The sequence below is a fragment of the Gouania willdenowi genome, chromosome 21 (assembly GCF_900634775.1).
Source record: "Gouania willdenowi chromosome 21, fGouWil2.1, whole genome shotgun sequence".
Classification (NCBI taxonomy): domain Eukaryota; kingdom Metazoa; phylum Chordata; class Actinopteri; order Blenniiformes; family Gobiesocidae; genus Gouania; species Gouania willdenowi.
In genome coordinates this window covers 2,745,706-2,765,121 of record NC_041064.1, presented here as the reverse complement: position 1 = coordinate 2,765,121, position 19,416 = coordinate 2,745,706, and the positions used below count along the sequence as shown (strand labels likewise).

Genomic DNA, 19,416 nt, shown 5'->3' with positions numbered 1-19,416 from the left:
CATCTGCTATTTTCATTAATTTTTATGTTTTTTGTTGTCCTTTTGTTTATTTTCCTCTGGTTTTGTTGGTTTTTGTTGTTATTTTATGTGTCATTTTGTCTGTTTGGAGTCATTCTGTGTATTATCTTCTGTGTTTTTTCAGTAATTTTTGTTGTCCCTTTTCATATTTTTCTGTCATTTTTGTATTTTTGTCATTTTTATATATTTTTGTTGTCCTTTTGTTTATTTTCTGTCATATTGTGTGTGTTTGGAGATGTTCTGTGAATTTTTTGCTGTAATTTTCTGAGGTTTTTAAATCCATTTTGTTGTTTTCTGTATTTTTCTGTCATTTTGTTGTTTTTTTGTTGAAATTTGATGTGTTTTTGGAGACTTTTTCTGTCATTTTTATTTATTGTTTGTTGTCCTTTTATTTATCGCTTTCATGTGTCCTTGTGAGAAATAACTCATAAAGACACATGAAAACGATCAGTAGATACCTCTGAGGAAGACTGACAGTTGGCAGTCAAAACATGTCAGGAGATCAAAGAAAATTTCCAAATATTTTTCCTGAAAAAAAGTTGTCTGAATAATTGAAACCTTAACAAATTATTTCAAAAAAAGAATACAAAATTAACTTACTGGAATTATATAGATTAGATTGCACTTTCTTGTATGCAGAAAGGATAAACCAAACCAATTTAGATGTATTGATTTATTTAGAACAAAAATTTCAGAATAATAAAAAAGTAAATAAAAACAAAGATGAGTTTGAAAATGAGCAGGAAGAAGTATAAACTTGTTATTCCAACCCTTTTATCACCTTATAATCCATTAAATCCCAATTGGTTTAATATACAATAACAATATACAACAGTTTAAGAATATACAAAATATATATGAAACAAAATAAAATACAAAACTCATTTAACAATATAGAATTTTTTTTTTTTAACTGAAGAAAATACACAATATTTTAACAACATACAATAAACCTATGAGTGTTATTTATTAACCACAACACTGTATAGTGTTATATAGATTTTACAGCAGCAGATATGGATGCAAAAAAAAAGCACTGTAGGTTTTTAACAGTCCAAGTAATATTTAACAGAAAAAGTGAACAATATTGTACGTTAAAATTGGGTGTGCAGAACAGTAGTAGTAGTAGGAAATATAAATATGCATATAAATACATACGTGTTAGAGGTTTTGCTTGAAATGTTATATATGGTAATAATGCACATAATCAGGACAGGTTTTGTATGTGAAGAATAAGAAATAAATGTCCACATATTAAGGGATATTGTGTGTTGATATAATTGATTCCAAAGACATTTCTGACATGAATTAGTGACAAAGTTTTATTATTTAGCTTTAAAGTGACCATCTAAAGTTCCTTTATGGGATGGATTGTGCATCTATTAAGAGTTCCTCTCTTTTTAATGTTTATTTGATGGAATTATTTTTGTCAAGGAGGAGATGTTGATAATCTGAGTTTTGCTTTGTATAAATGATATAATTCTGTACGTCTTACCGTGGTTTGTTTTGTTCTGTCTCCAGGGTCTTTTGTCCTGTGGAGCGTGGGCCTGCTTTGATGAATTCAACCGCATTGACCTGGAGGTTCTGTCTGTGGTGGCTCAGCAGATTCTCACCATACAGCGCGGTTTGTTTTGGTTTCACGCTCCTGTTCACCTTTTATAGTTGGCAGAAAACTTGGTGATTGTTTGTTGTGACTTTACTTTTATTTATTTTTAGCTTTTTTGTATTTCTCACATTCTGTGGTTATTTAATTGTAGGCCACGCATACAATCACAGATGTTATATATATATACATTTCCAATTCATGCTCTTGAGGATGTCTTAGTCGCCAACTATTGACATAGAATAGATCAATAATTATGATTGGATGCAATAATTGGAGAATTTGACCAACTCTGTTTTGAATCCGCTCACAGGAATCTCCGCCCACGTTAAGATGCTCATGTTTGAAGATACGGAGCTCAAACTGGACCCGTCGTGTGCCGTGTTTATCACCATGAACCCCGGCTACGCTGGACGATCAGAGTTACCCGACAACCTTAAGGTACTGTAACTGTAAACAACAGGAAAACTAGACATAGATGGCAAGTAAACAACAACCATGGCCTAAGTCCTCATCATTTCACAGTAAAACTTATAAAGTTAGAAAGAAATATGTTCAATAACTACTTCATGTCATTAGGATGGGACACAGGAAGTAGAATTATGAAAACAATTATCTGAGAAGCAGAAACTGTGTGTGTATGTATAATAGATGTAATATACACACATAGATGTATTATCTTAGATCAGATTTTGTATGTACGTGTATATGAAGGATACATAATGTGGTATATTGTGAAAAGAGATTAAAATATAATATATATTATGAATGTATGTACGACATTTTCATTAGTTTTGTACATATTGTTTTCAGTGTGTATTGCTTAGTAAAGCATAACAATCCTAGCTTTCTAGTTCCGTTAGTTTTTATGTAATACAGGTTCGATCTTTTCCTTCCACTCCATTACCATCAACCGTATCCATGGAAACCCCAGAACAACTCTTTGATGTCATTTTGCTTTAAAAAGCCAATGAAGGACATTAGGTATTAGAACAGAAACCATTGAGTTGTAGCTCAGTGTGTGACGACTGTGACCACCTTTCATGTTGTCCGCTCCACTCTGTTACCTTAAACCTTCATCATTCCAGCTCATGTTAAACAAACATATTATGTACCTATATTAAATAAGATATTGTATATAGAACGATATGTATGTTTTGTATGTATGTGTGATTTAAGGACAGACTGGTGTATATTGAGATAAGATGAAGCTTTAGGTTACAATATTTTGTTTTGCTTATTTAAATGCTTTATAATTTTATTTTATTTTTCTTGATGAGTTTTTTGTGTATATTTTTGTAGGACCCAAGGTTCTGCTGCAGCTAAAGGGGATCCTAATCATTCTAAACTAAACTAAACTAAACTGTGATAAAATAAAGAATGTACTGTTACCACAAATTTTTACTCCATGTTTGGGTTCAAAACATTCAGAAATATATCTGTTAGTAATGCATTTGAGGTAAAACAGAATCCATTATAACCCTAAGCCCCAAACATTATTGATTAATATTATTGTTACAATAGCAGTGTAATTTACGTTTGAAGTGCTGTAATACCCATTTCCACCACCAGGCCTTGTTCAGAACAGTCGCAATGATGGTGCCCGACTACGCCATGATCGCAGAGATCGTTCTGTACTCATGTGGCTTCGTGACGGCACGCCCTCTGTCCGTGAAAATAGTGGCAACTTATCGGCTCTGCTCGGAGCAACTTTCATCCCAGCATCACTACGACTACGGGATGAGGGCCGTCAAATCTGTGCTGACTGCGGCTGGAAATCTGAAGGTGGGTCAGCACGTGGTCACGAGATGTTCTGTGGTTCCTTATTTCACCATATATTACCTATACTGCTACTGTTATCCACATGGAAGCTTTAGTCATAGGTTTTTATGTTGAAAAATGCATTTACTGTATTTGAGTTGAGTAGACCAGACATGAGCAACTGGTGGGCCGAGGGCCACATGCGGCCCTTACTTTAACTTTGTGTGGCCTCTAAAGTAAATACACAAACTGGGAAAAAAACACTAAACAACAGAAACGCACAAAATGGCTCCAAGAAACACAAAACGACAAACAGAAATACACAAAATGACAGAAAACATATACACATTGACATCAAAAATGCACAAAAGGAGAACAGAAACAGACAAAATGACAGAAAAATATATAAAGTTACAACAGGAATACACAAAACGACAGAAAAATATATAAATTAACAACAAAAAGGCACAAAAGGAGAACAGAAACATACAAAATGACAGAATAATATATAAAGTGACAACAGAAATACACAAAATTACAAAAAAAATGTATACATTTACAACAAAATTAGACAAAAGGAGAACGGAAACACAAAATGACTAAACAAGTACAAAGAATAATAACAGTTTCATCATTAAAGTAAACATTTTTCTTTCCTTCTTTGATTTGTTTCTCTACAGTTGACTTTTCCAGCGGAGAATGAAGACACTCTGTTACTGAGATCCATTATAGATGTCAATCTGCCCAAGTTCCTGGACCACGATCTGAAGCTGTTTGAGGTGTGTTTTGTGCTCCAGATACCAGCACATATTAGAGCTGCTCTCGATAACTAACCACAGATACAGACGTATAAATGTACGCCTCATAGATCAATAAATCAAAGATAATCATTTGTTTATTTCAACTGTATTGTGGTGTGTCCGTGGGAATTTAAATTACCAGCGTCCGCCATTGTTTTAGCACAACTTCTGAAATGATGTTTTCAGGAATGAGTCCTTAAAGTAAATGAGTGATTCAATGGGACTTTGACTGTTTGTTTTCTCTGAATCTGTGAATACTTGTTTACAACTCTCCCTAATCCTTGTTTCCCATCTCAGGGCATCACCTCTGACCTTTTCCCTGGAGTTCAACTCCCAAAAAGAGATTATCAAGTTCTGCTGAAGGCCATTGAGGAGAACTGCCAGCGCATGAACCTTCAAATGACTGAATTTTTTGCCCAGAAAATCCTGCAAATCTACGAGATGATGACAGTGAGGCACGGATTTATGCTGGTTGGTGAACCGTTTGGAGGAAAGACCAGCGCTTACCGCGTCCTTGCAGCGGCCCTTAACGATGTGTCTGAGAAGGTATTGATTTAATCCAAATCCACGCACCTGTGATCTGTTTACACCTGGAATTTTGTGTATCATCTTTTACACCCTCCGGCCTATTACACCACATACACATAAATCCACAGAGGCTGGAGGGGGAGCACCGCTCCCCTCCATCCCCCTTCTTTTAATTACACCCCATACATTCACCAAACACACACATTCACACAGGGGATCGGGAAGTGCCTCTCCATTGGGGAATGGAGAGGCACCATAACAGGGTGGTGGGTTGGTACACATATTTGGGCCTCTCCGGTGGGGGCCTGGCCCCTCTGTTGGTGGCTGGGCCACTGCATAGAGCAAAAGCACATCAAGATGGTGCGGTCGGGCGTGGCGGTGGGTCTCGGGGGGGCTTTGCCGGGGTCTCTCCTTGCGGGGTCTTTCCGGGCTGTGTCGGCCGGGTGGGGCGCGGGGGTGCCTCTCCCCCTTGGGTGTGGCTTGGTGCTTGCTTTGTCTCCTGGTGGCCTTGGGGGCGGGCCCCGCGGTGTGCGGGCCCGGGGCGGCCTGCCTCGCCGGTTTGGGGGGTGGGTGTGCTGGGGGGGTGCTGGTGTCCTCGCCGGGGTTGGGGCGGGGTTGCTTGGCGCCTCGGGGTGATGCTGTTTACTGGGGGGCGGCGCTAGCTGTTCCGGTGGTGGAGGTTGCTGTCGGCCGCCTGGTGGGTCTGTCCTGCCGTTTGCGGACTGGTGGGTGGGTCCGGGGCATCTTTGGCTGGGGGCTGCTGTCCCGCACTTGATGTGTGCCGTTGGGGTGCCTCCGTCCCCGCGGTGGGGATCGCCGGTTGCTCGCGGGCCGGCGGGGGGCGCTGCTCCGTGGCTGGCGCTGTCCGGGGGGCGGCGGGCCCTGGGCTGCTGGCCGTGGGCTGTCCGGGGCTGTGCGGTCCTGCTGGGCCGTGGCCGGGTCCCGGGCGGGGGTGGGGGATGCGTCCCGGGGGGCTTGGCCCGGGGGCTTGCCCTTGGGGGGTCCTGGTCCCGGGGGGTGCTCCTGGGGCCCGGGGTGCTTGGCCTGCTGGCCGGGCCGGTCCTGGCGGGGGTCTTTCGGGGCGGGTGGCGCGTGCCGCGCCCTTGCGTACCTACTGGTACGGCCCCTGCTTGGGCAGTGCCCCGTGAGGTAGGGTGTCGGGGGCCGGAATAGGGGGCCACATCCCGGCGGGGCGGTCTGGCTTGGCCCTTGGAGGGGGCCCTGGCTTTAAAAAAAAAAAAAGAACTGAAGCTCGTGGCGCGGGCGGCATCAGTGAAGGGTGATCTGGGGCGCCGTGGGGGGCTAGGTTGGGGTGCCTGGGGGCCGGCGGGGAGACTCCCAGCGGCCCCCTGGTGCCTTATGCGGCTTGGGGTGTGGTCGTCCTCCCTGGGCGGGCTGCTCCTGGTGCTGCATCCGTTCCGGGTCCTTCTGGCCTGGGGTCGGGCCCCTGCTGGCTCTGGGCTCGCCGGCGGGTGCCCACTGGCTGCCTGTTCGGCGCGGTTCTGGTCGTCTGCTGGGTGTGGGCTTCGGCTCCTCCGCTGGGGCCTCGGGCAGGGAGTTCTCTGGGCCCTCCCCTCGGGGGGTTAGGTGGGGGGGTGGGGGGGTCGATGGGGTGGGGGGTCTGGGGGTTGGGGGTGGGATCGGTGGCGTGGTGCGCTGGGTCCTTGGCTCCTTGGGGCTTTCTCGGGTGTGTATGGGGGGGCGATGGCTGCCTCTCGGCTTGGGATCTTGGGGGCGTTCGGGGGACTGCTTGGCCGTGGGGTGGTCGCCGGGGGCCCTTAGGCTGCCTGCTCTTGCTGCTGGCCTGACTGCTTCTTCGGGCCCGGGGGCGGCTCTTGGGTTTTGCAGTGGCGGTACTTGGAAATACATTTGTCATGGATGCACTGGCCTTGGGCTGTGGGATAACACTCATACTGGGCTCAACCTTAGACACGTTGTTCCCAAATACCTGTTTTATGGAATTTCCACTCACCTCTTCCTCTGTTCACAGCCACCACCATTATTCCTAAACCACACACTGGTCACCAAACTGGCTTGACAACACAACAATAAACACAATATACACAACCACAATTTCACATCGCATCACTTAAAACTATTCCTCACCCATTCCATATCCTATCTTGTATCCCTCTTCCCTGCTAACTTCCCCACCCCCCTCCAACCCCTCACCTTGGTGTAACACTGCCCTCTCTTTTTTACATCCTCCCTTTAATAAAGTATTTCTTACCCTTCCCTAGGGAGGGCTGGTGACGGTCACAATTATGCAATGAAATAAATAAATTTATTTAATTGCAATAATAAAATATGCATTGCTGTCAAAAGATTGCACTTCTTGTAGTGTTAACCTTCGAAAGCATGTGCAGACAAGGTAAAAAAAAAAAAAAAAAAAAAAAAAAGGAATTTTGTGCATTTTTTGCTGTCAATTTCTGGGTTTTCGGCTAATTTTTGTTGTCCTTTTATGTATTATTCTAGCATTTGTGTATTTTTTTTTTGTCATTTTGTGCAATTTGTTTGTGCCTTTTGTTTATTTTCTGTCATTTTGTCTGTATGGAGTCATTCTGTGCATTGTTTGTATCATCTTCTGAGTTTTTTCCAGTCGTTGTTGCCCTTTTATATATATTCTTCTGTCATTTGTATACTTTTTGAATAATTTTCATGTTGTTCTTTTGTTTATTTTTCTTTCATTTTGTCTGTTTGGAGTCATTCTGTACATTTTTTGTATCATCTGGGTATTTTCAGTTGTTTTTATGTATTTCCCTTGTCTTTTTGTCTGTTCTCCTGTTGTTTTGTTGTTGTTTTTTGTCATTTTTAAGACATTTTTGTTTATTTTTCTGTCATTGTGTCAGGTTGAAGTCATTCTGTGCATTTTTTTCAGTCATCTTTGTTGAACTTTGTGTATTTTTCAAGTAATTTCTATGTATTTTTGTTGTCCTTTTGTTTCTTTTCTGTCATTTTGTGTGTGTTTGGAAACATTTTGTAATAGTTTTTGATGTCATTTTCTGTGGTTTGTGAGTTCATTTTGTCATCATTTTCTGTATTTTTCTGTCATTTTGGGTATTTTTCGAGTCATGTTTATGTATTTTTGTTGTCCTTTTGTCTATTTTCTGTCATTTTTTGGATATTTGGGGTCATTTTTGTGCATCTTCTTTGGTGGCTGCACAAAATTAGACCGAGGGCCAAATATTGTAGTTCCATCATAGGACGAGATCTTTAATATTTAATAATCTTTAATCAGCATTTTAAAATTCATAAATTGACAGCTGGAGGTGCTGAAAAAGGTCACGGGAGGCTTTAAGTTAAGTGACACTATGATGTTAAATCCCAGTCACTTGTTCTCAGAGATTGTTCCAGACGGTTGACCAAGCATCCGTGCAGTGTTTTTTAAAAGTAATTTGAATGAAGTATCCCGAGGCCTTGGGACATGAGTGTCTTCGATCAGTAAACGCCTTCTTAAACCTTTGTGTCAACGAGAAAATATGTGCTGCGCCCCACATCCAAGGCTTATCTGAGCTCCACGTCAGCTCGAGTAAACACATCCATCCAATTTGTCAGCGCTGTAGTCTTTGTTTAGTAGTTATCGATCTGACGGCGAGCGGCAGACTCTCCTTGTTGTATTTACATGGCTGAGGGAGCTGAGAGCAGACAGGTGAAGGCCTGCTGATGTAGCACAGGGAACCACACATTTATCATCTGATCCCTATCGCTGCTCACTCACTGATCACGTCCAACTCTCCCCACCAACACTTTGCTTTCCCGCCGTCTTTAACTCAAACTGACAGTTTTTCTGGATCTCTGTCGCTGCTCCTCTCCTTCACTGAGCTAACGTTTATCATGCAAACAGAGGATCTTATATGAAGAGAGATATGTTCAAAATAGGAGAGCTAGTAGAATGTGATGTGAGAACTGTAAGGAAATAAAAAGTGAGCTTGTCTGTAAAAATTACATGAATTTCCTGTCACAAATGATGGGGAAAAATCTGAACCTGAAGAGTTAAAATTTAAATAAAAGGAAAACATTCACACGTGTGTAGACTGATATTTACACAAATAAAATGTCAGCTGCAAACTTGTAATCCAATTTAGGAAACTAAATTTCCTAAATTGAAACTAAATTTCCACCATTATTGTCACTTTTAACCTCTTTTTACCATATTTCATGGTTATTCTTGCCTATTTAACCACATTCACCATTTGTAAAACCAGGATTTCCATCTTTAAGATGACTATAATAATAATAAATGTTCCTGGATAACAGTAGATATTATTCAGATGAATAAATAAATGTGGTTATCACAGATTCATAGAACAATGGACCATCATTTTACTGACTTTATGGATGGACCCCAAAAATCTCTCCCCTTTATTCCCCTTATAGATGGTCCTGTCTCCACATGACTGTTCTTCAATGTTCACGTCTGTGTTCAACCACCTTCAGCTACAGTGGGGGTCCCCACCCTCTGAAACCTTTATTTTGGGGGTCACGGCCTGAAAAGTTTTCAGAACCACTGCCCTAGCGCCACCATTTGGCCAAACTTTAAAATTTAAATTATTTTATTTCTTGAATAGTTCTAATCCAGGGTCCTTTTCAACACAATCTTCTGTCTCAGACACATTCTCCTCTGTACCACTTTCACTGTGAAAGAGCTGTTCTAAAACCTCATTGATGGTAAACCTTTTCCTGGAGGACATTTTCAAGAGAGAGAGAGAGTATAGATTGCAATACACATAGATTAAAATGAGGAATGAATTGGATAAAGGGCTGCAATGCAATTTACATGAACTACCAATATATTTGCGGGAATACCCCGCCCTCCACAGAGTGGGAAATATCAGTTCTACTTTGGCAGGCACAGATGCACATGTCATGTTTCACCCACAAACAGACACGTTTTGCACAGCTAAAACAGCTTGGGGTCAAATTGACCTCATAGGAGCACATATGCGTGCAGAACATTGAAAAAATATCATCAATTGTACCCATCTCAAATTAGGAAAAGTAATAAAATATGAAGCCAAAAAAAATTAATTAATTATTATTTTTTAAATGATAAAAATTTAATGAAGTGATAATAGGAGGTTAAAGGTGAAATTTGTCCATTATTTTGAAGAAATAAGATGATAATAATAATGATGAAAATACTCTGGTCTTGCTAACTTAAGGGTCTGATGGAGGAGAATAAGGTGCAGATGACAATAATCAACCCTAAGTCCATCACTATGGGTCAGCTCTACGGCCAGTTTGATCCAGTCTCACACGAGTGGTCGGATGGCGTTCTCGCCGTCAGCTACAGAACCTTCGCTTCCTCCCAGGTATGTTTATAATTTAAAGCCTGGTGTTATGTACAGTATGTAATACTACGTATGTATGTCCTGTAATGGTTTATCAGATCCAAGTCATTTTCTGTCCTCTTGCCACATGTCACATGTGGAGCTGGATGACGACATGGCTGAGAAGAAGTGAGATAAGCCGACTTTTTATTGGCTCGCTCAAATAATAACAATGTCTCCTCCAAGGTCGTGGATGGAGCCTGAATTTGATAAACAACTCCACTACTGAGTATATATATTTATTTATTTACAGCTTGATGTGAGCTCATATGTTCCTATAATACAGTTAATAGCTTATTTATATTATTTCAGAAACGCCGTCGAGCTACGGATTAGATAAACATATCCATGATATTCTCTGAGTAGGATTTTTACATTACAAATCATGGTTTTATACATTCTACAACAAAGAGAGGCAGCTACAAAAATGTGATTGTGTCTGATCCGAGGGTCACATGATCAACATTAATCTGAGCATTAACACAGGGAATTTTGTGTATTTTTTTCTTCATTTTTTTTGTCTGTTTCAAGTAATTTTGTGCATTTCTTGTATCATTTTATGTGTTGTTGGAGTAATTTTTTGTTGTCTTTTTCTGGGGTTTTTAAGTCCTTTTTGTGTGTTAAAGTTGTCCTTTTGTTTATATTTCTGTATTTTTGGAGACATTTTGGTGCATTTTTCTTTCATTTTGGGTATTTTTTGTTGTCATTTTCTGATGTTTTTGAGTGTTTTTTGTTGTTCTTTTCTGTATTTTTCTGTTGTTTCGTAGGTTTTTGTTGTCATTTTATGTGTTTTAGGAAACATATTTGTGTATTTTTCTGTCAATTTGTGTAATTTTTATGTATTTTTGTCATCTTTTTGTTTGTTTTTCTGTCATTTTCTGTATATTTGGAGTCATTTTGTCAGGTTCTGTTGATTTTGTTATTTGGCCCTTGGGGTCATCTTTAAGTTATTCTGTGTCTTTGTTTATTTGGTTTGACTCTGGCCTCCTGTGTTTAACTCTTGTCTGTGTTTCAGGTATTCCTGCTTGTGGCTCCACCCCCCAGTGATGTCTGTGTGCTTGGTTGGTGACTGATTAGCTCCCTCATGTTTCCACCTAGGTGTGGCCCATTCCCAATCAGGCCTCTTCCACTATTTAGCTGAGTGCTTGGGCACAGTGTGTTTGCTGGTTCCTTGTTAATGTCATTGTCCTCCCTCCTCGTGTTCTGCTGCGTTTTGTTCCCTGATTTCTTTGTTCTGCCTTTTTGGGTTTTGGATTAAGTTGGAGAAATAAACTTGGATTGGTTTCTGAGAACGCTATGCTCGCATTCTGCCTCCTTCTGTCCTTGCATTTGGGTCCACACCATCCACAAACCGTGACACATTTTTGTGCTTTTTTGCAGTTTTTTTGTATTTTCCTATAATTTTGTAAATTTTTTGTTTGTTTTTGTTATCATTTAATATTGTTTTTTGAAGACATTTTTATGTATTTCTATCTTTTTGTGTATTTTTTGAGTCTTTTTATGTTTTTTTTGTTGTAGTTGCACAAAATTAGACCAAGGGCAACATATCAAAACATAATCAAATGTCATTCCATAGGATGTCATAATTAATATAAAATTAACTGTACTGTAAATTCACATTTATTTATCTCAATAAACTAACAGAGACATGCCCTGATGTTATATAATTGTTTTATTCTCAGATTGTTTCCAGATGAAACTGTCATTTTTGAAACATGTCTTTATTTACAGCGTTGTCATTGTAGAAATTGTTTTTTTGGTGAAGAAATGAGAAGAACGACGTGTCGCATTAAATATGGATGCAGTGTAAATAGAATCCATGTTCATTCTTGTCTTAAAATAATATTTGAGAAATGATTTTGCCGTTGGTTTTGACCAGAAAGTAAATCTAATTTATGCTGTTTATGCATCAACACATTTCACCAGGCTGAGTCTGGGAGCTAATACGTTATTTTCTACATTCACATCATTAGAAAACAACAGCACAGTCACTTCTGTCACGCACCAGATGGCTTCTCCATTTGTTTTTCTTTCAACAAATCAATTTAAAGCCTTCTTCTGTTCAGCAGGAGAATTCTAGTCCGCCATTAATTTCCATTATTTATGACACACGAGATGTAATTTATATTTCTACATTGTTCCATGTGTTGGTCAGAGCCCAGACAGGAAGTGGCTGATCTTTGATGGCCCCGTGGACGCCGTGTGGATAGAAAACATGAACACGGTGCTCGATGACAACAAGAAACTGTGTCTGATGAGCGGTGAAATCATTCAGATGTCTCCACAAATGAGCCTCGTGTTTGAGCCCATGGACCTGGAGGTGGCCTCACCCGCTACGGTTGGTGGTGGTGGTGGTGGTGGTTCTTCTTCTTCTTCTTCTTCTTCTTCTTCTTCTTCTTCTTCTTCTTCTTCTTCTTCTTCTTCTTCTTCTTCTTCTTCTTCTTCTTCTTCTTCTTCTTCTTCTTCTTCTTCTTCTTCTTCTTCTTCTTCTTCTTCTTCTTCTTGTTGTGAAATACATTTATTGTGCATTAAAAAACAAAACAAAAATACAAGATTTTAGTGGCCTGTTAGATGATGTTTGGAAAATTGCAGAAATTTACCACAAAATAGGATTTTTTGCAGGAATTTGAATTTTGCTCTCATGCGAACAGTAATTCATTGTTTAAATATTCATGCTGTCTCTGTGCAATATGTGTACAGTATTTTCAGATGTTTTCCTAATATAATATAAATAATAAGAAAGATTAATAATAATAAATAAATAAATAATATTAATATTAATACATACATTTTTGACAGCCATTAAACGCTAATAGTTGCTGTCCTGTTTTGTCTAAAATCATCTAAAATTCACTGGCAGCTGATAACGTTACAGCTGAATATTGTCAACACTTTGTTTTCATTTCCCGTGTTAATGTGCAGGTGTCGCGCTGTGGTATGATCTACATGGAGCCACATATGCTCGGCTGGAGGCCTCTCATGATGTCCTGGCTCAACACGTTGCCTCACACAGTCAGTGTGAAGCACAAAGACCTCATCACTGGCCTTTTCCATCGCGTTCTACCGCCCTGTCTGCAGCTTGTTCGAAAGGCAACTAAGGTACCCAACCAGGAGGGAATCAAAATCTTCTGCCCCTGGAACATTTTTTAAATTTGACATCTTTACACCCTTTATTTTTAATTATTTAATGTGACTTCAGTGACTGACAACATTTTGATTTTTAAAGAAATTGTCAGTTTATGGACCTTTTTTTTTAGGAATTGTCTCCAACCTCTGATGCTAACCTTGTGAGTTCTCTGATGAATCTGATGGACTGCATGATGAACGAGTTTCACGATGAAGAAAAGATGAAGAAGATGAACGAAAGTGACGTTTGCTCCTGGCTAGAGGTTGTAGTCCACTTCACGTTGCTACACTTAATATCACTAATAGTAATCAGTGACCAGTAACGTTTGGAGCGTCCATCTTCCTGCAGCAAAGTCTCGTGGGATGAGATCTTACGGGAGTTGAGAGGCTCCTGTCCAAAACAACTTTCAATAGAAACACGTTCAAAGTAGAAATATCGCTTTTATTTTGTGAAAATCTGCAATAGAAACCCAGCTACAGAGTTGAGATCCATCCGGATGTCCTAGGCTTAGGCTAAACATGCAGCACAAGACAGAAATACTGTAGATGGTGAGCTGTTGTGGAGGCCCTATGCCCCACTAGAGAAGATAGGTAAGTTAAGTCTATGTAAATCATTGGTTAATAATAATAAATGGGTCAGTTTTTCTCATACAGTACCTACTGTATGAGAAAATTTTGAACTTTGAGCAACTTCCAGCGACTCAGATTGCGCGATTGAGTCGCGTCGCTTGACGTTGCGTCATTTACATTGATTTTGAATGTAATCTAGTTGCGTTCTTTCTGAATGCACCTTAACACTTAGTGTGCAGTCACACTGTCTGTCGTACAGATGTATCATGGAATTGATGAGTAGATTAGATCAGGCTGTGCAATGGGGAGAACATCACCTGAACACAACAAGCTGCAGTGCACAAAACACACTCAAACAAGCCAAACCTGTGCACAAACACTCAGCGATGTCTGAAGGCAGTGGAACGTCAGTCACGGAGGGAGGGAGGGAGGGAGGGTGGGGAGAGAGAGTCCAGGGTCGTTACTTTGTTTTGAAATGACTTTTTTTTTTTTTGGAGTGACACAAATGTGCGCTCACGGCAAATACATAAGGGTCGGTAGCTATGTTTTTACCTCTTTCCTCTCGTGCGCCAATGCAAACAACGCACTTTTGTGCTGCTCTTGCGATACTTCCATGTCTTCTTTGTGTTTTAGAATATTGGCTCCGCAGTCAGGAAGCGGCAGTGGGGCATTACCGGTCGCAGGACTGCAGCCGCATAGTTCCGTGCCCGTGTGTACAAATTAGGGTGGCAGCAGGGGTGGCAAGGCTTTGTTTTAGATGCCACCTATGACAGCCCAGTAGATCTGTCCCTGAATAATTTAAATTTTACATTTTTCAGAAACAGTTTCTGTTGTGATCAGATGTGGGTCTATATTGACAATGCAAATTGACCACTTTAGTTCATGCCTGTAACTGATAATCATAAATAAAGAGTTCTCTAAAGAGCAGCAGGAGGCTCAGTTCACACCAATAATAATCATAATAATATTCTGGAGGACCAATCATAGAAAATGGAGGCAATAGAATAGAAATCAAGAGTTTATTTTTAACACAATGACACCATACATTTCCTTTTAAACTGAGTTAAACTTGTTTTTATTTTTAACCCCAACGCCAAAACCTTGGCTAAAAATACAGCTACATTCTAAACAAAAGAACAAAGCTTTTCCTACTGTACTAATCAGGTCTGTTGGCCACAAAGAAGAACAAAGAAGGGAAGAGTTTGAGCAGATGAACTCTGTCTTTTAGCCACCCATTGATTCCGTCCCTGTGAATCAAGTCTTTTAAAAGCATAGCTATTATCCCCCAATGACACAGTGCACTGATGAATGCCTTTCAACCCTCTTTCCCATGTTTCCCAGCCAGTCATTATCAAAGCATGGAATTAATCAGCTTTATAACAGCGTGAGCTATCATGAGGCTGCTAAGCCTCATTTCCAATTCCAACAGTCTCCCTGCTGCTTTCTTTTTCTTCTTTTCTAACACAGACATCTCTGTGGAATCTGTGTGTGTCTTACAATAATCTGTGCATTGCTTCAGTCATTTATCCATTCGCTGTAAGTTTAATATTTGCAGTTGTCATTCCGCAACCACCATGGGAAAGTCAATCCTATTAGTGGACAAAGTTCTTTTTATTTAGATGACCTTTGTAGGAAAGTGGCACCAATAAATTCTCACTCATTTCAGCCTCGGTAAAGTTGTTTTTATGGTCTGGAAAAGTATGTTGTGGGCTTTTACGCTGCGTGTAATTGCCAGTGCTGTAAACACTCCTTCCACAGATAAAAAGCTACTGCCGTGAGTAGGATTCAAAATGAATCAAAGGACATTTCATTATATGATGACTTTGGATGATCTATCATCACTAAACTAAGTTTAAAAAGACCTGCATCATGCAGAGAAGAAATATTAGAGAAACAAGTTTTCTCTGAAGTTTTGTATCTTTTTGGAGTCATTGTGTGCTTTTTTTGTAGTAATTTTTTGTGATTTTAGGATAATTTTTGTTGTTCTTTTGTTTATTTTTCTGTCATTTTGTCAGTTTGGAGTCATTTTGTGCATTTTTTTTATCATCTCGGTTTTTTGAGTCATTTTTGTATATTTTTGTTGTCCTTTTGTTTATTTGTCTGTTGTTTTGTTGTCATTTTCTGTGTTCTAGGAGCCTTCTTTGTGCGTTTGTGTATTTTACTATCATTTTGTCTATTTGGAGTCATTTTGTGCATTTTAATTTGCACCAATTTCTGTGTTTTGTGAGTCATTTTTGTTTTGTTGTCCTTTTATATATTTTGTCATTTGCATTGTTTTGTCATTTTTATGTATTTTTGTTTTCGTTTTGTTTATTATTCTGTCGGTTTGTTGGTTTTTGTTGTCAATTTATGTGTTTTTTCTATAATTTTGTGTGTTTAAAGTCTTTTTGTGCATTTTTTGGATTGTCTTCTGTTTTTTGTTTTTTTTTTCAGTCATTTTTGTTCGTTGTCTTTTTGTTTATCTTTCTGTTATTTTGTTGGGTTTTGTTGTTTCTTTATGTGTTTTTAGAGTTGTATTTATACATTTTTCTGTAATTACATATCACTACCTGAATGTGTTGCTAATATATAATATTGATAAGCAGATTGATAATGCATTAGTGAGGAGAAGTAACGGGTGCTTGTCTTTTTCAAAGGGCATCTTTGTGTTCTGCCTGCTGTGGTCGGTGGGGGCCAGCTGCGATGATTCAGGCCGGGCCAAGTTTGATGAGATGGTTCGAGAGTTGCTGAATGGGCCCTTAAGTGAGGAGATGAAGTCTCGCTACGGCCTTCTGGCCTCTGTGGAGGCTCCGCCCACACAGCTCACGGTTCCCTTACCGTCAGAGGGAACCATCTATCAGTATCGATTTATTAAAGAGGTGAGCTTTAAGCTTTAATTGCACTTAAATAGACCATTGGCCACTGTACAGAGGCAGACATAAATATCCAATGTAATATTATTTATGTCACCTATGTAAAACATTTGAGAAGTTTGATGTTATCATTTTCCCGATATTCGATATGTTGATATTGTCTAATCACTTAAATTTCTGATATTAACCAATAACAATACATATCACCCTACTTATTTTTGGACTTATTAAATGCTTTGTTTATTGGTTGTATGTGGCATTATGGAATTGTGTAGTTAGAATTAGCTTAGCGCTTAGCTCGGGCCGTGATCTAGTTAAGTATGTACGAAGCAGGGAACACAATATTATTGCGTAAAATAAACAGATAGAATAGTGGATGAAAAAGCCATGTTTAGTAGCTCCGACGACATCGAGAGGGATGCCGCCCGGGACTTCCTGTTTTGACAGGAAATGATTTGTATTGAAAGGTCAGGGCAGGAAACCCGAACAATATTATTTTGCTCAAGACAAGATAAGCTCCAATAATGAAAAACCAAAACCGATGATAACCGATTTACATTATATGGCAAATATTGGCCGATAATATCGCCCATCTCTATAAAAACAATGTAAACTCCATGGTTTGTTTTTGTTTTGTTTGGACCAGGGCCCAGGCCGATGGGAGCTTTGGTCGGACCAGCTACTGACGGCGCCTCCCATCTGTAAACAAATGCAGTTTAATGAGATCATCGTACCGACCGAGAACACAGTACGCTACACGGCGCTGATGGAGCTGCTGGTGACACACCAGAAACCAACCATTTTCATTGGCCCCACTGGAACTGGGAAGAGCGTCTACATTACAGTGAGTCACCCCATAGTGTGAGCTAATGATGAATCTTTTTTTTTTTCACGAAAAACATTAAGTGTGTTTCATTACGTACTTTTTTTAAAACATTTTATTTTTTTATCGTTTTATCCTGTTTCAAGTAAAAATCTGATTTTGATCTTACTAAATATGAGTATTTGTTAATAATAATTAATAATCTAAATTAATCGCACAGCAATAATTGAAACAAGAAGCAATGTTTTTCCAATGTAAATGGATTTTGGTATATGACGATGCTATCTGTAGCAGTGCTTCTAGCCCCGCCCACATCCTCTACCACAGGGTGGTCGACTGTCACTACAATCATTTATCACTGACTTTGTTCATTTGTCACTCATGGATTTATTCATTTTGGTTCTGAATCCTGTCTGAGTGTCAATGTGGATTGGAGACACTGTCTGCTCCACTAGAACCATTGTCCCTGCTAGCTGCTACATGTTAGCATTGAGGTGTTAGCTGTTACATGATTAGCATTGAGGTGTTAGCTGCTACATGTTAGCATTGAAGTGCTAGCTGCTACATGTTAGCATTGAGGTGCTAGCTGCTGCATGGTTAGCATTGAGGTGCTAGCTGCTGCATGTTTAGCATTGAGGTGCAAGCTGCTACATGGTTAGCATTGAGGTGCTTGCTGCTGCATGGTTAGCATTGAGGTGCAAGCTGCTACATGGTTAGCATTGAAGTGCTAGCTGAGGCTAGCAGAGCTCCGTTGAATAACGAACTCTTTCTTGCAAATGAACGACTTCTCCTCCTGTTCTCCTGTTTCTTGTGTCGTGGTCTGTGCGTCAGTATAGGTTTACTGGGAACTTGTGCAATGAGAAAAGTTCCACGCTGTTTGGAGTGCAAAAGAAACAACAATAAAGAAAAAAGATTAACTGCGTTATTTAATTTTTTTTGTGTTATTTTTCTGTAATTAATTAATCACCATTAACGCGTTAAAGTCCCAGCCCTAATACAAACATTAGAAAAAGGTCTTGGTAGGAGGCCCCACCACTTCCTCGTGGGAAATTTTCTTGCAACTATCAAATTATTTTTTACCAAATACCTGTCCGTTATTTTGATTTGTCCATGAGGATTATTAAAAGTATCCAGATCAAGTGTCATGAAGCTCACTGGAATATCATATCCTACAATTATTTTGCACACTACAGTGCACAGTTTTCTAGAAAAAAACTATTTTTTAACATTTCTACAAAATATGTGATGAGATTGTTATAATAAATTATTCCCATTTTTCCTTTATTAACTGAGTTGAATGCTTGTTTAAAACCAGTGTTTTATATAATGTAGATATGATTTTAATCTTAATTTCTTCATGTAATCGTATTATTAGAGGGATCACACCCTTCACTTCCTTGATTGAGTCTCTTTTGATTTCCTTCCTGTAATAATGTCTTACTTGTAGGTATTTGAAGAATTCACATTTGTCCAAATTCCCTCAAATTCCCCGTTTTTCTCTATGGTATACCATGCAGTGAAACTTTGAGTTTTTAAAGGTTAAAACAAACCAAATTTCCACAGTCACAGGAACTTTGACACTCCGTTGAAGCACATCACAAGCTGAGTCAACTGAACAAATGTGAAGAAGCGTCTAACTTCTAACTTCTAGTTTCTACCTGCACTACAATCAGCTGAGGCTGCATGATCTCTGATTGGAGTGTATTACACACACACACACTGTGGAGCACAGCACTCTTTAAAAAGGCTGATGCGCTCCGATAGCCTCCTTGAAGTATTAGCATCATTACCATTTCTCCTTTACCATTAAACTCATCTGTTAAATGGCCTCATGGACAGCAGCTCGTGCACGGCACACACTCAGAATCCCATCGTCGTTCATAATCTCAGATGTTGACTCTTTGACCTCCGTTAAGAGTCTTTTACTCTCCTGTGAATCGTCCTGTCCTTATATTAAGTACAATAGAAAATGTTCGCGCTCTGCGTGTGAGCACTGTGGATCATA

At 39.6% G+C, this 19,416-nt stretch overlaps 1 protein-coding gene across 1 annotated transcript in view; it reads left to right on the top strand.

Moving 5' to 3' along the window:
- The window catches only part of dnah7 (dynein, axonemal, heavy chain 7), a 95,052-nt gene that overhangs the window by 25,471 nt on the left and 50,165 nt on the right, over window positions 1-19,416 (top strand). Inside the window, exons 26-36 of the mRNA XM_028436073.1 lie at window positions 1,540-1,642; window positions 1,935-2,062; window positions 3,194-3,406; window positions 4,063-4,161; window positions 4,480-4,728; window positions 9,873-10,022; window positions 12,196-12,378; window positions 12,963-13,139; window positions 13,298-13,429; window positions 16,373-16,594; window positions 17,235-17,432. Of these exons, the coding sequence (XP_028291874.1) occupies window positions 1,540-1,642; window positions 1,935-2,062; window positions 3,194-3,406; window positions 4,063-4,161; window positions 4,480-4,728; window positions 9,873-10,022; window positions 12,196-12,378; window positions 12,963-13,139; window positions 13,298-13,429; window positions 16,373-16,594; window positions 17,235-17,432 (1,854 nt within the window). The remainder of the gene's footprint in view (window positions 1-1,539; window positions 1,643-1,934; window positions 2,063-3,193; window positions 3,407-4,062; window positions 4,162-4,479; window positions 4,729-9,872; window positions 10,023-12,195; window positions 12,379-12,962; window positions 13,140-13,297; window positions 13,430-16,372; window positions 16,595-17,234; window positions 17,433-19,416) is intronic.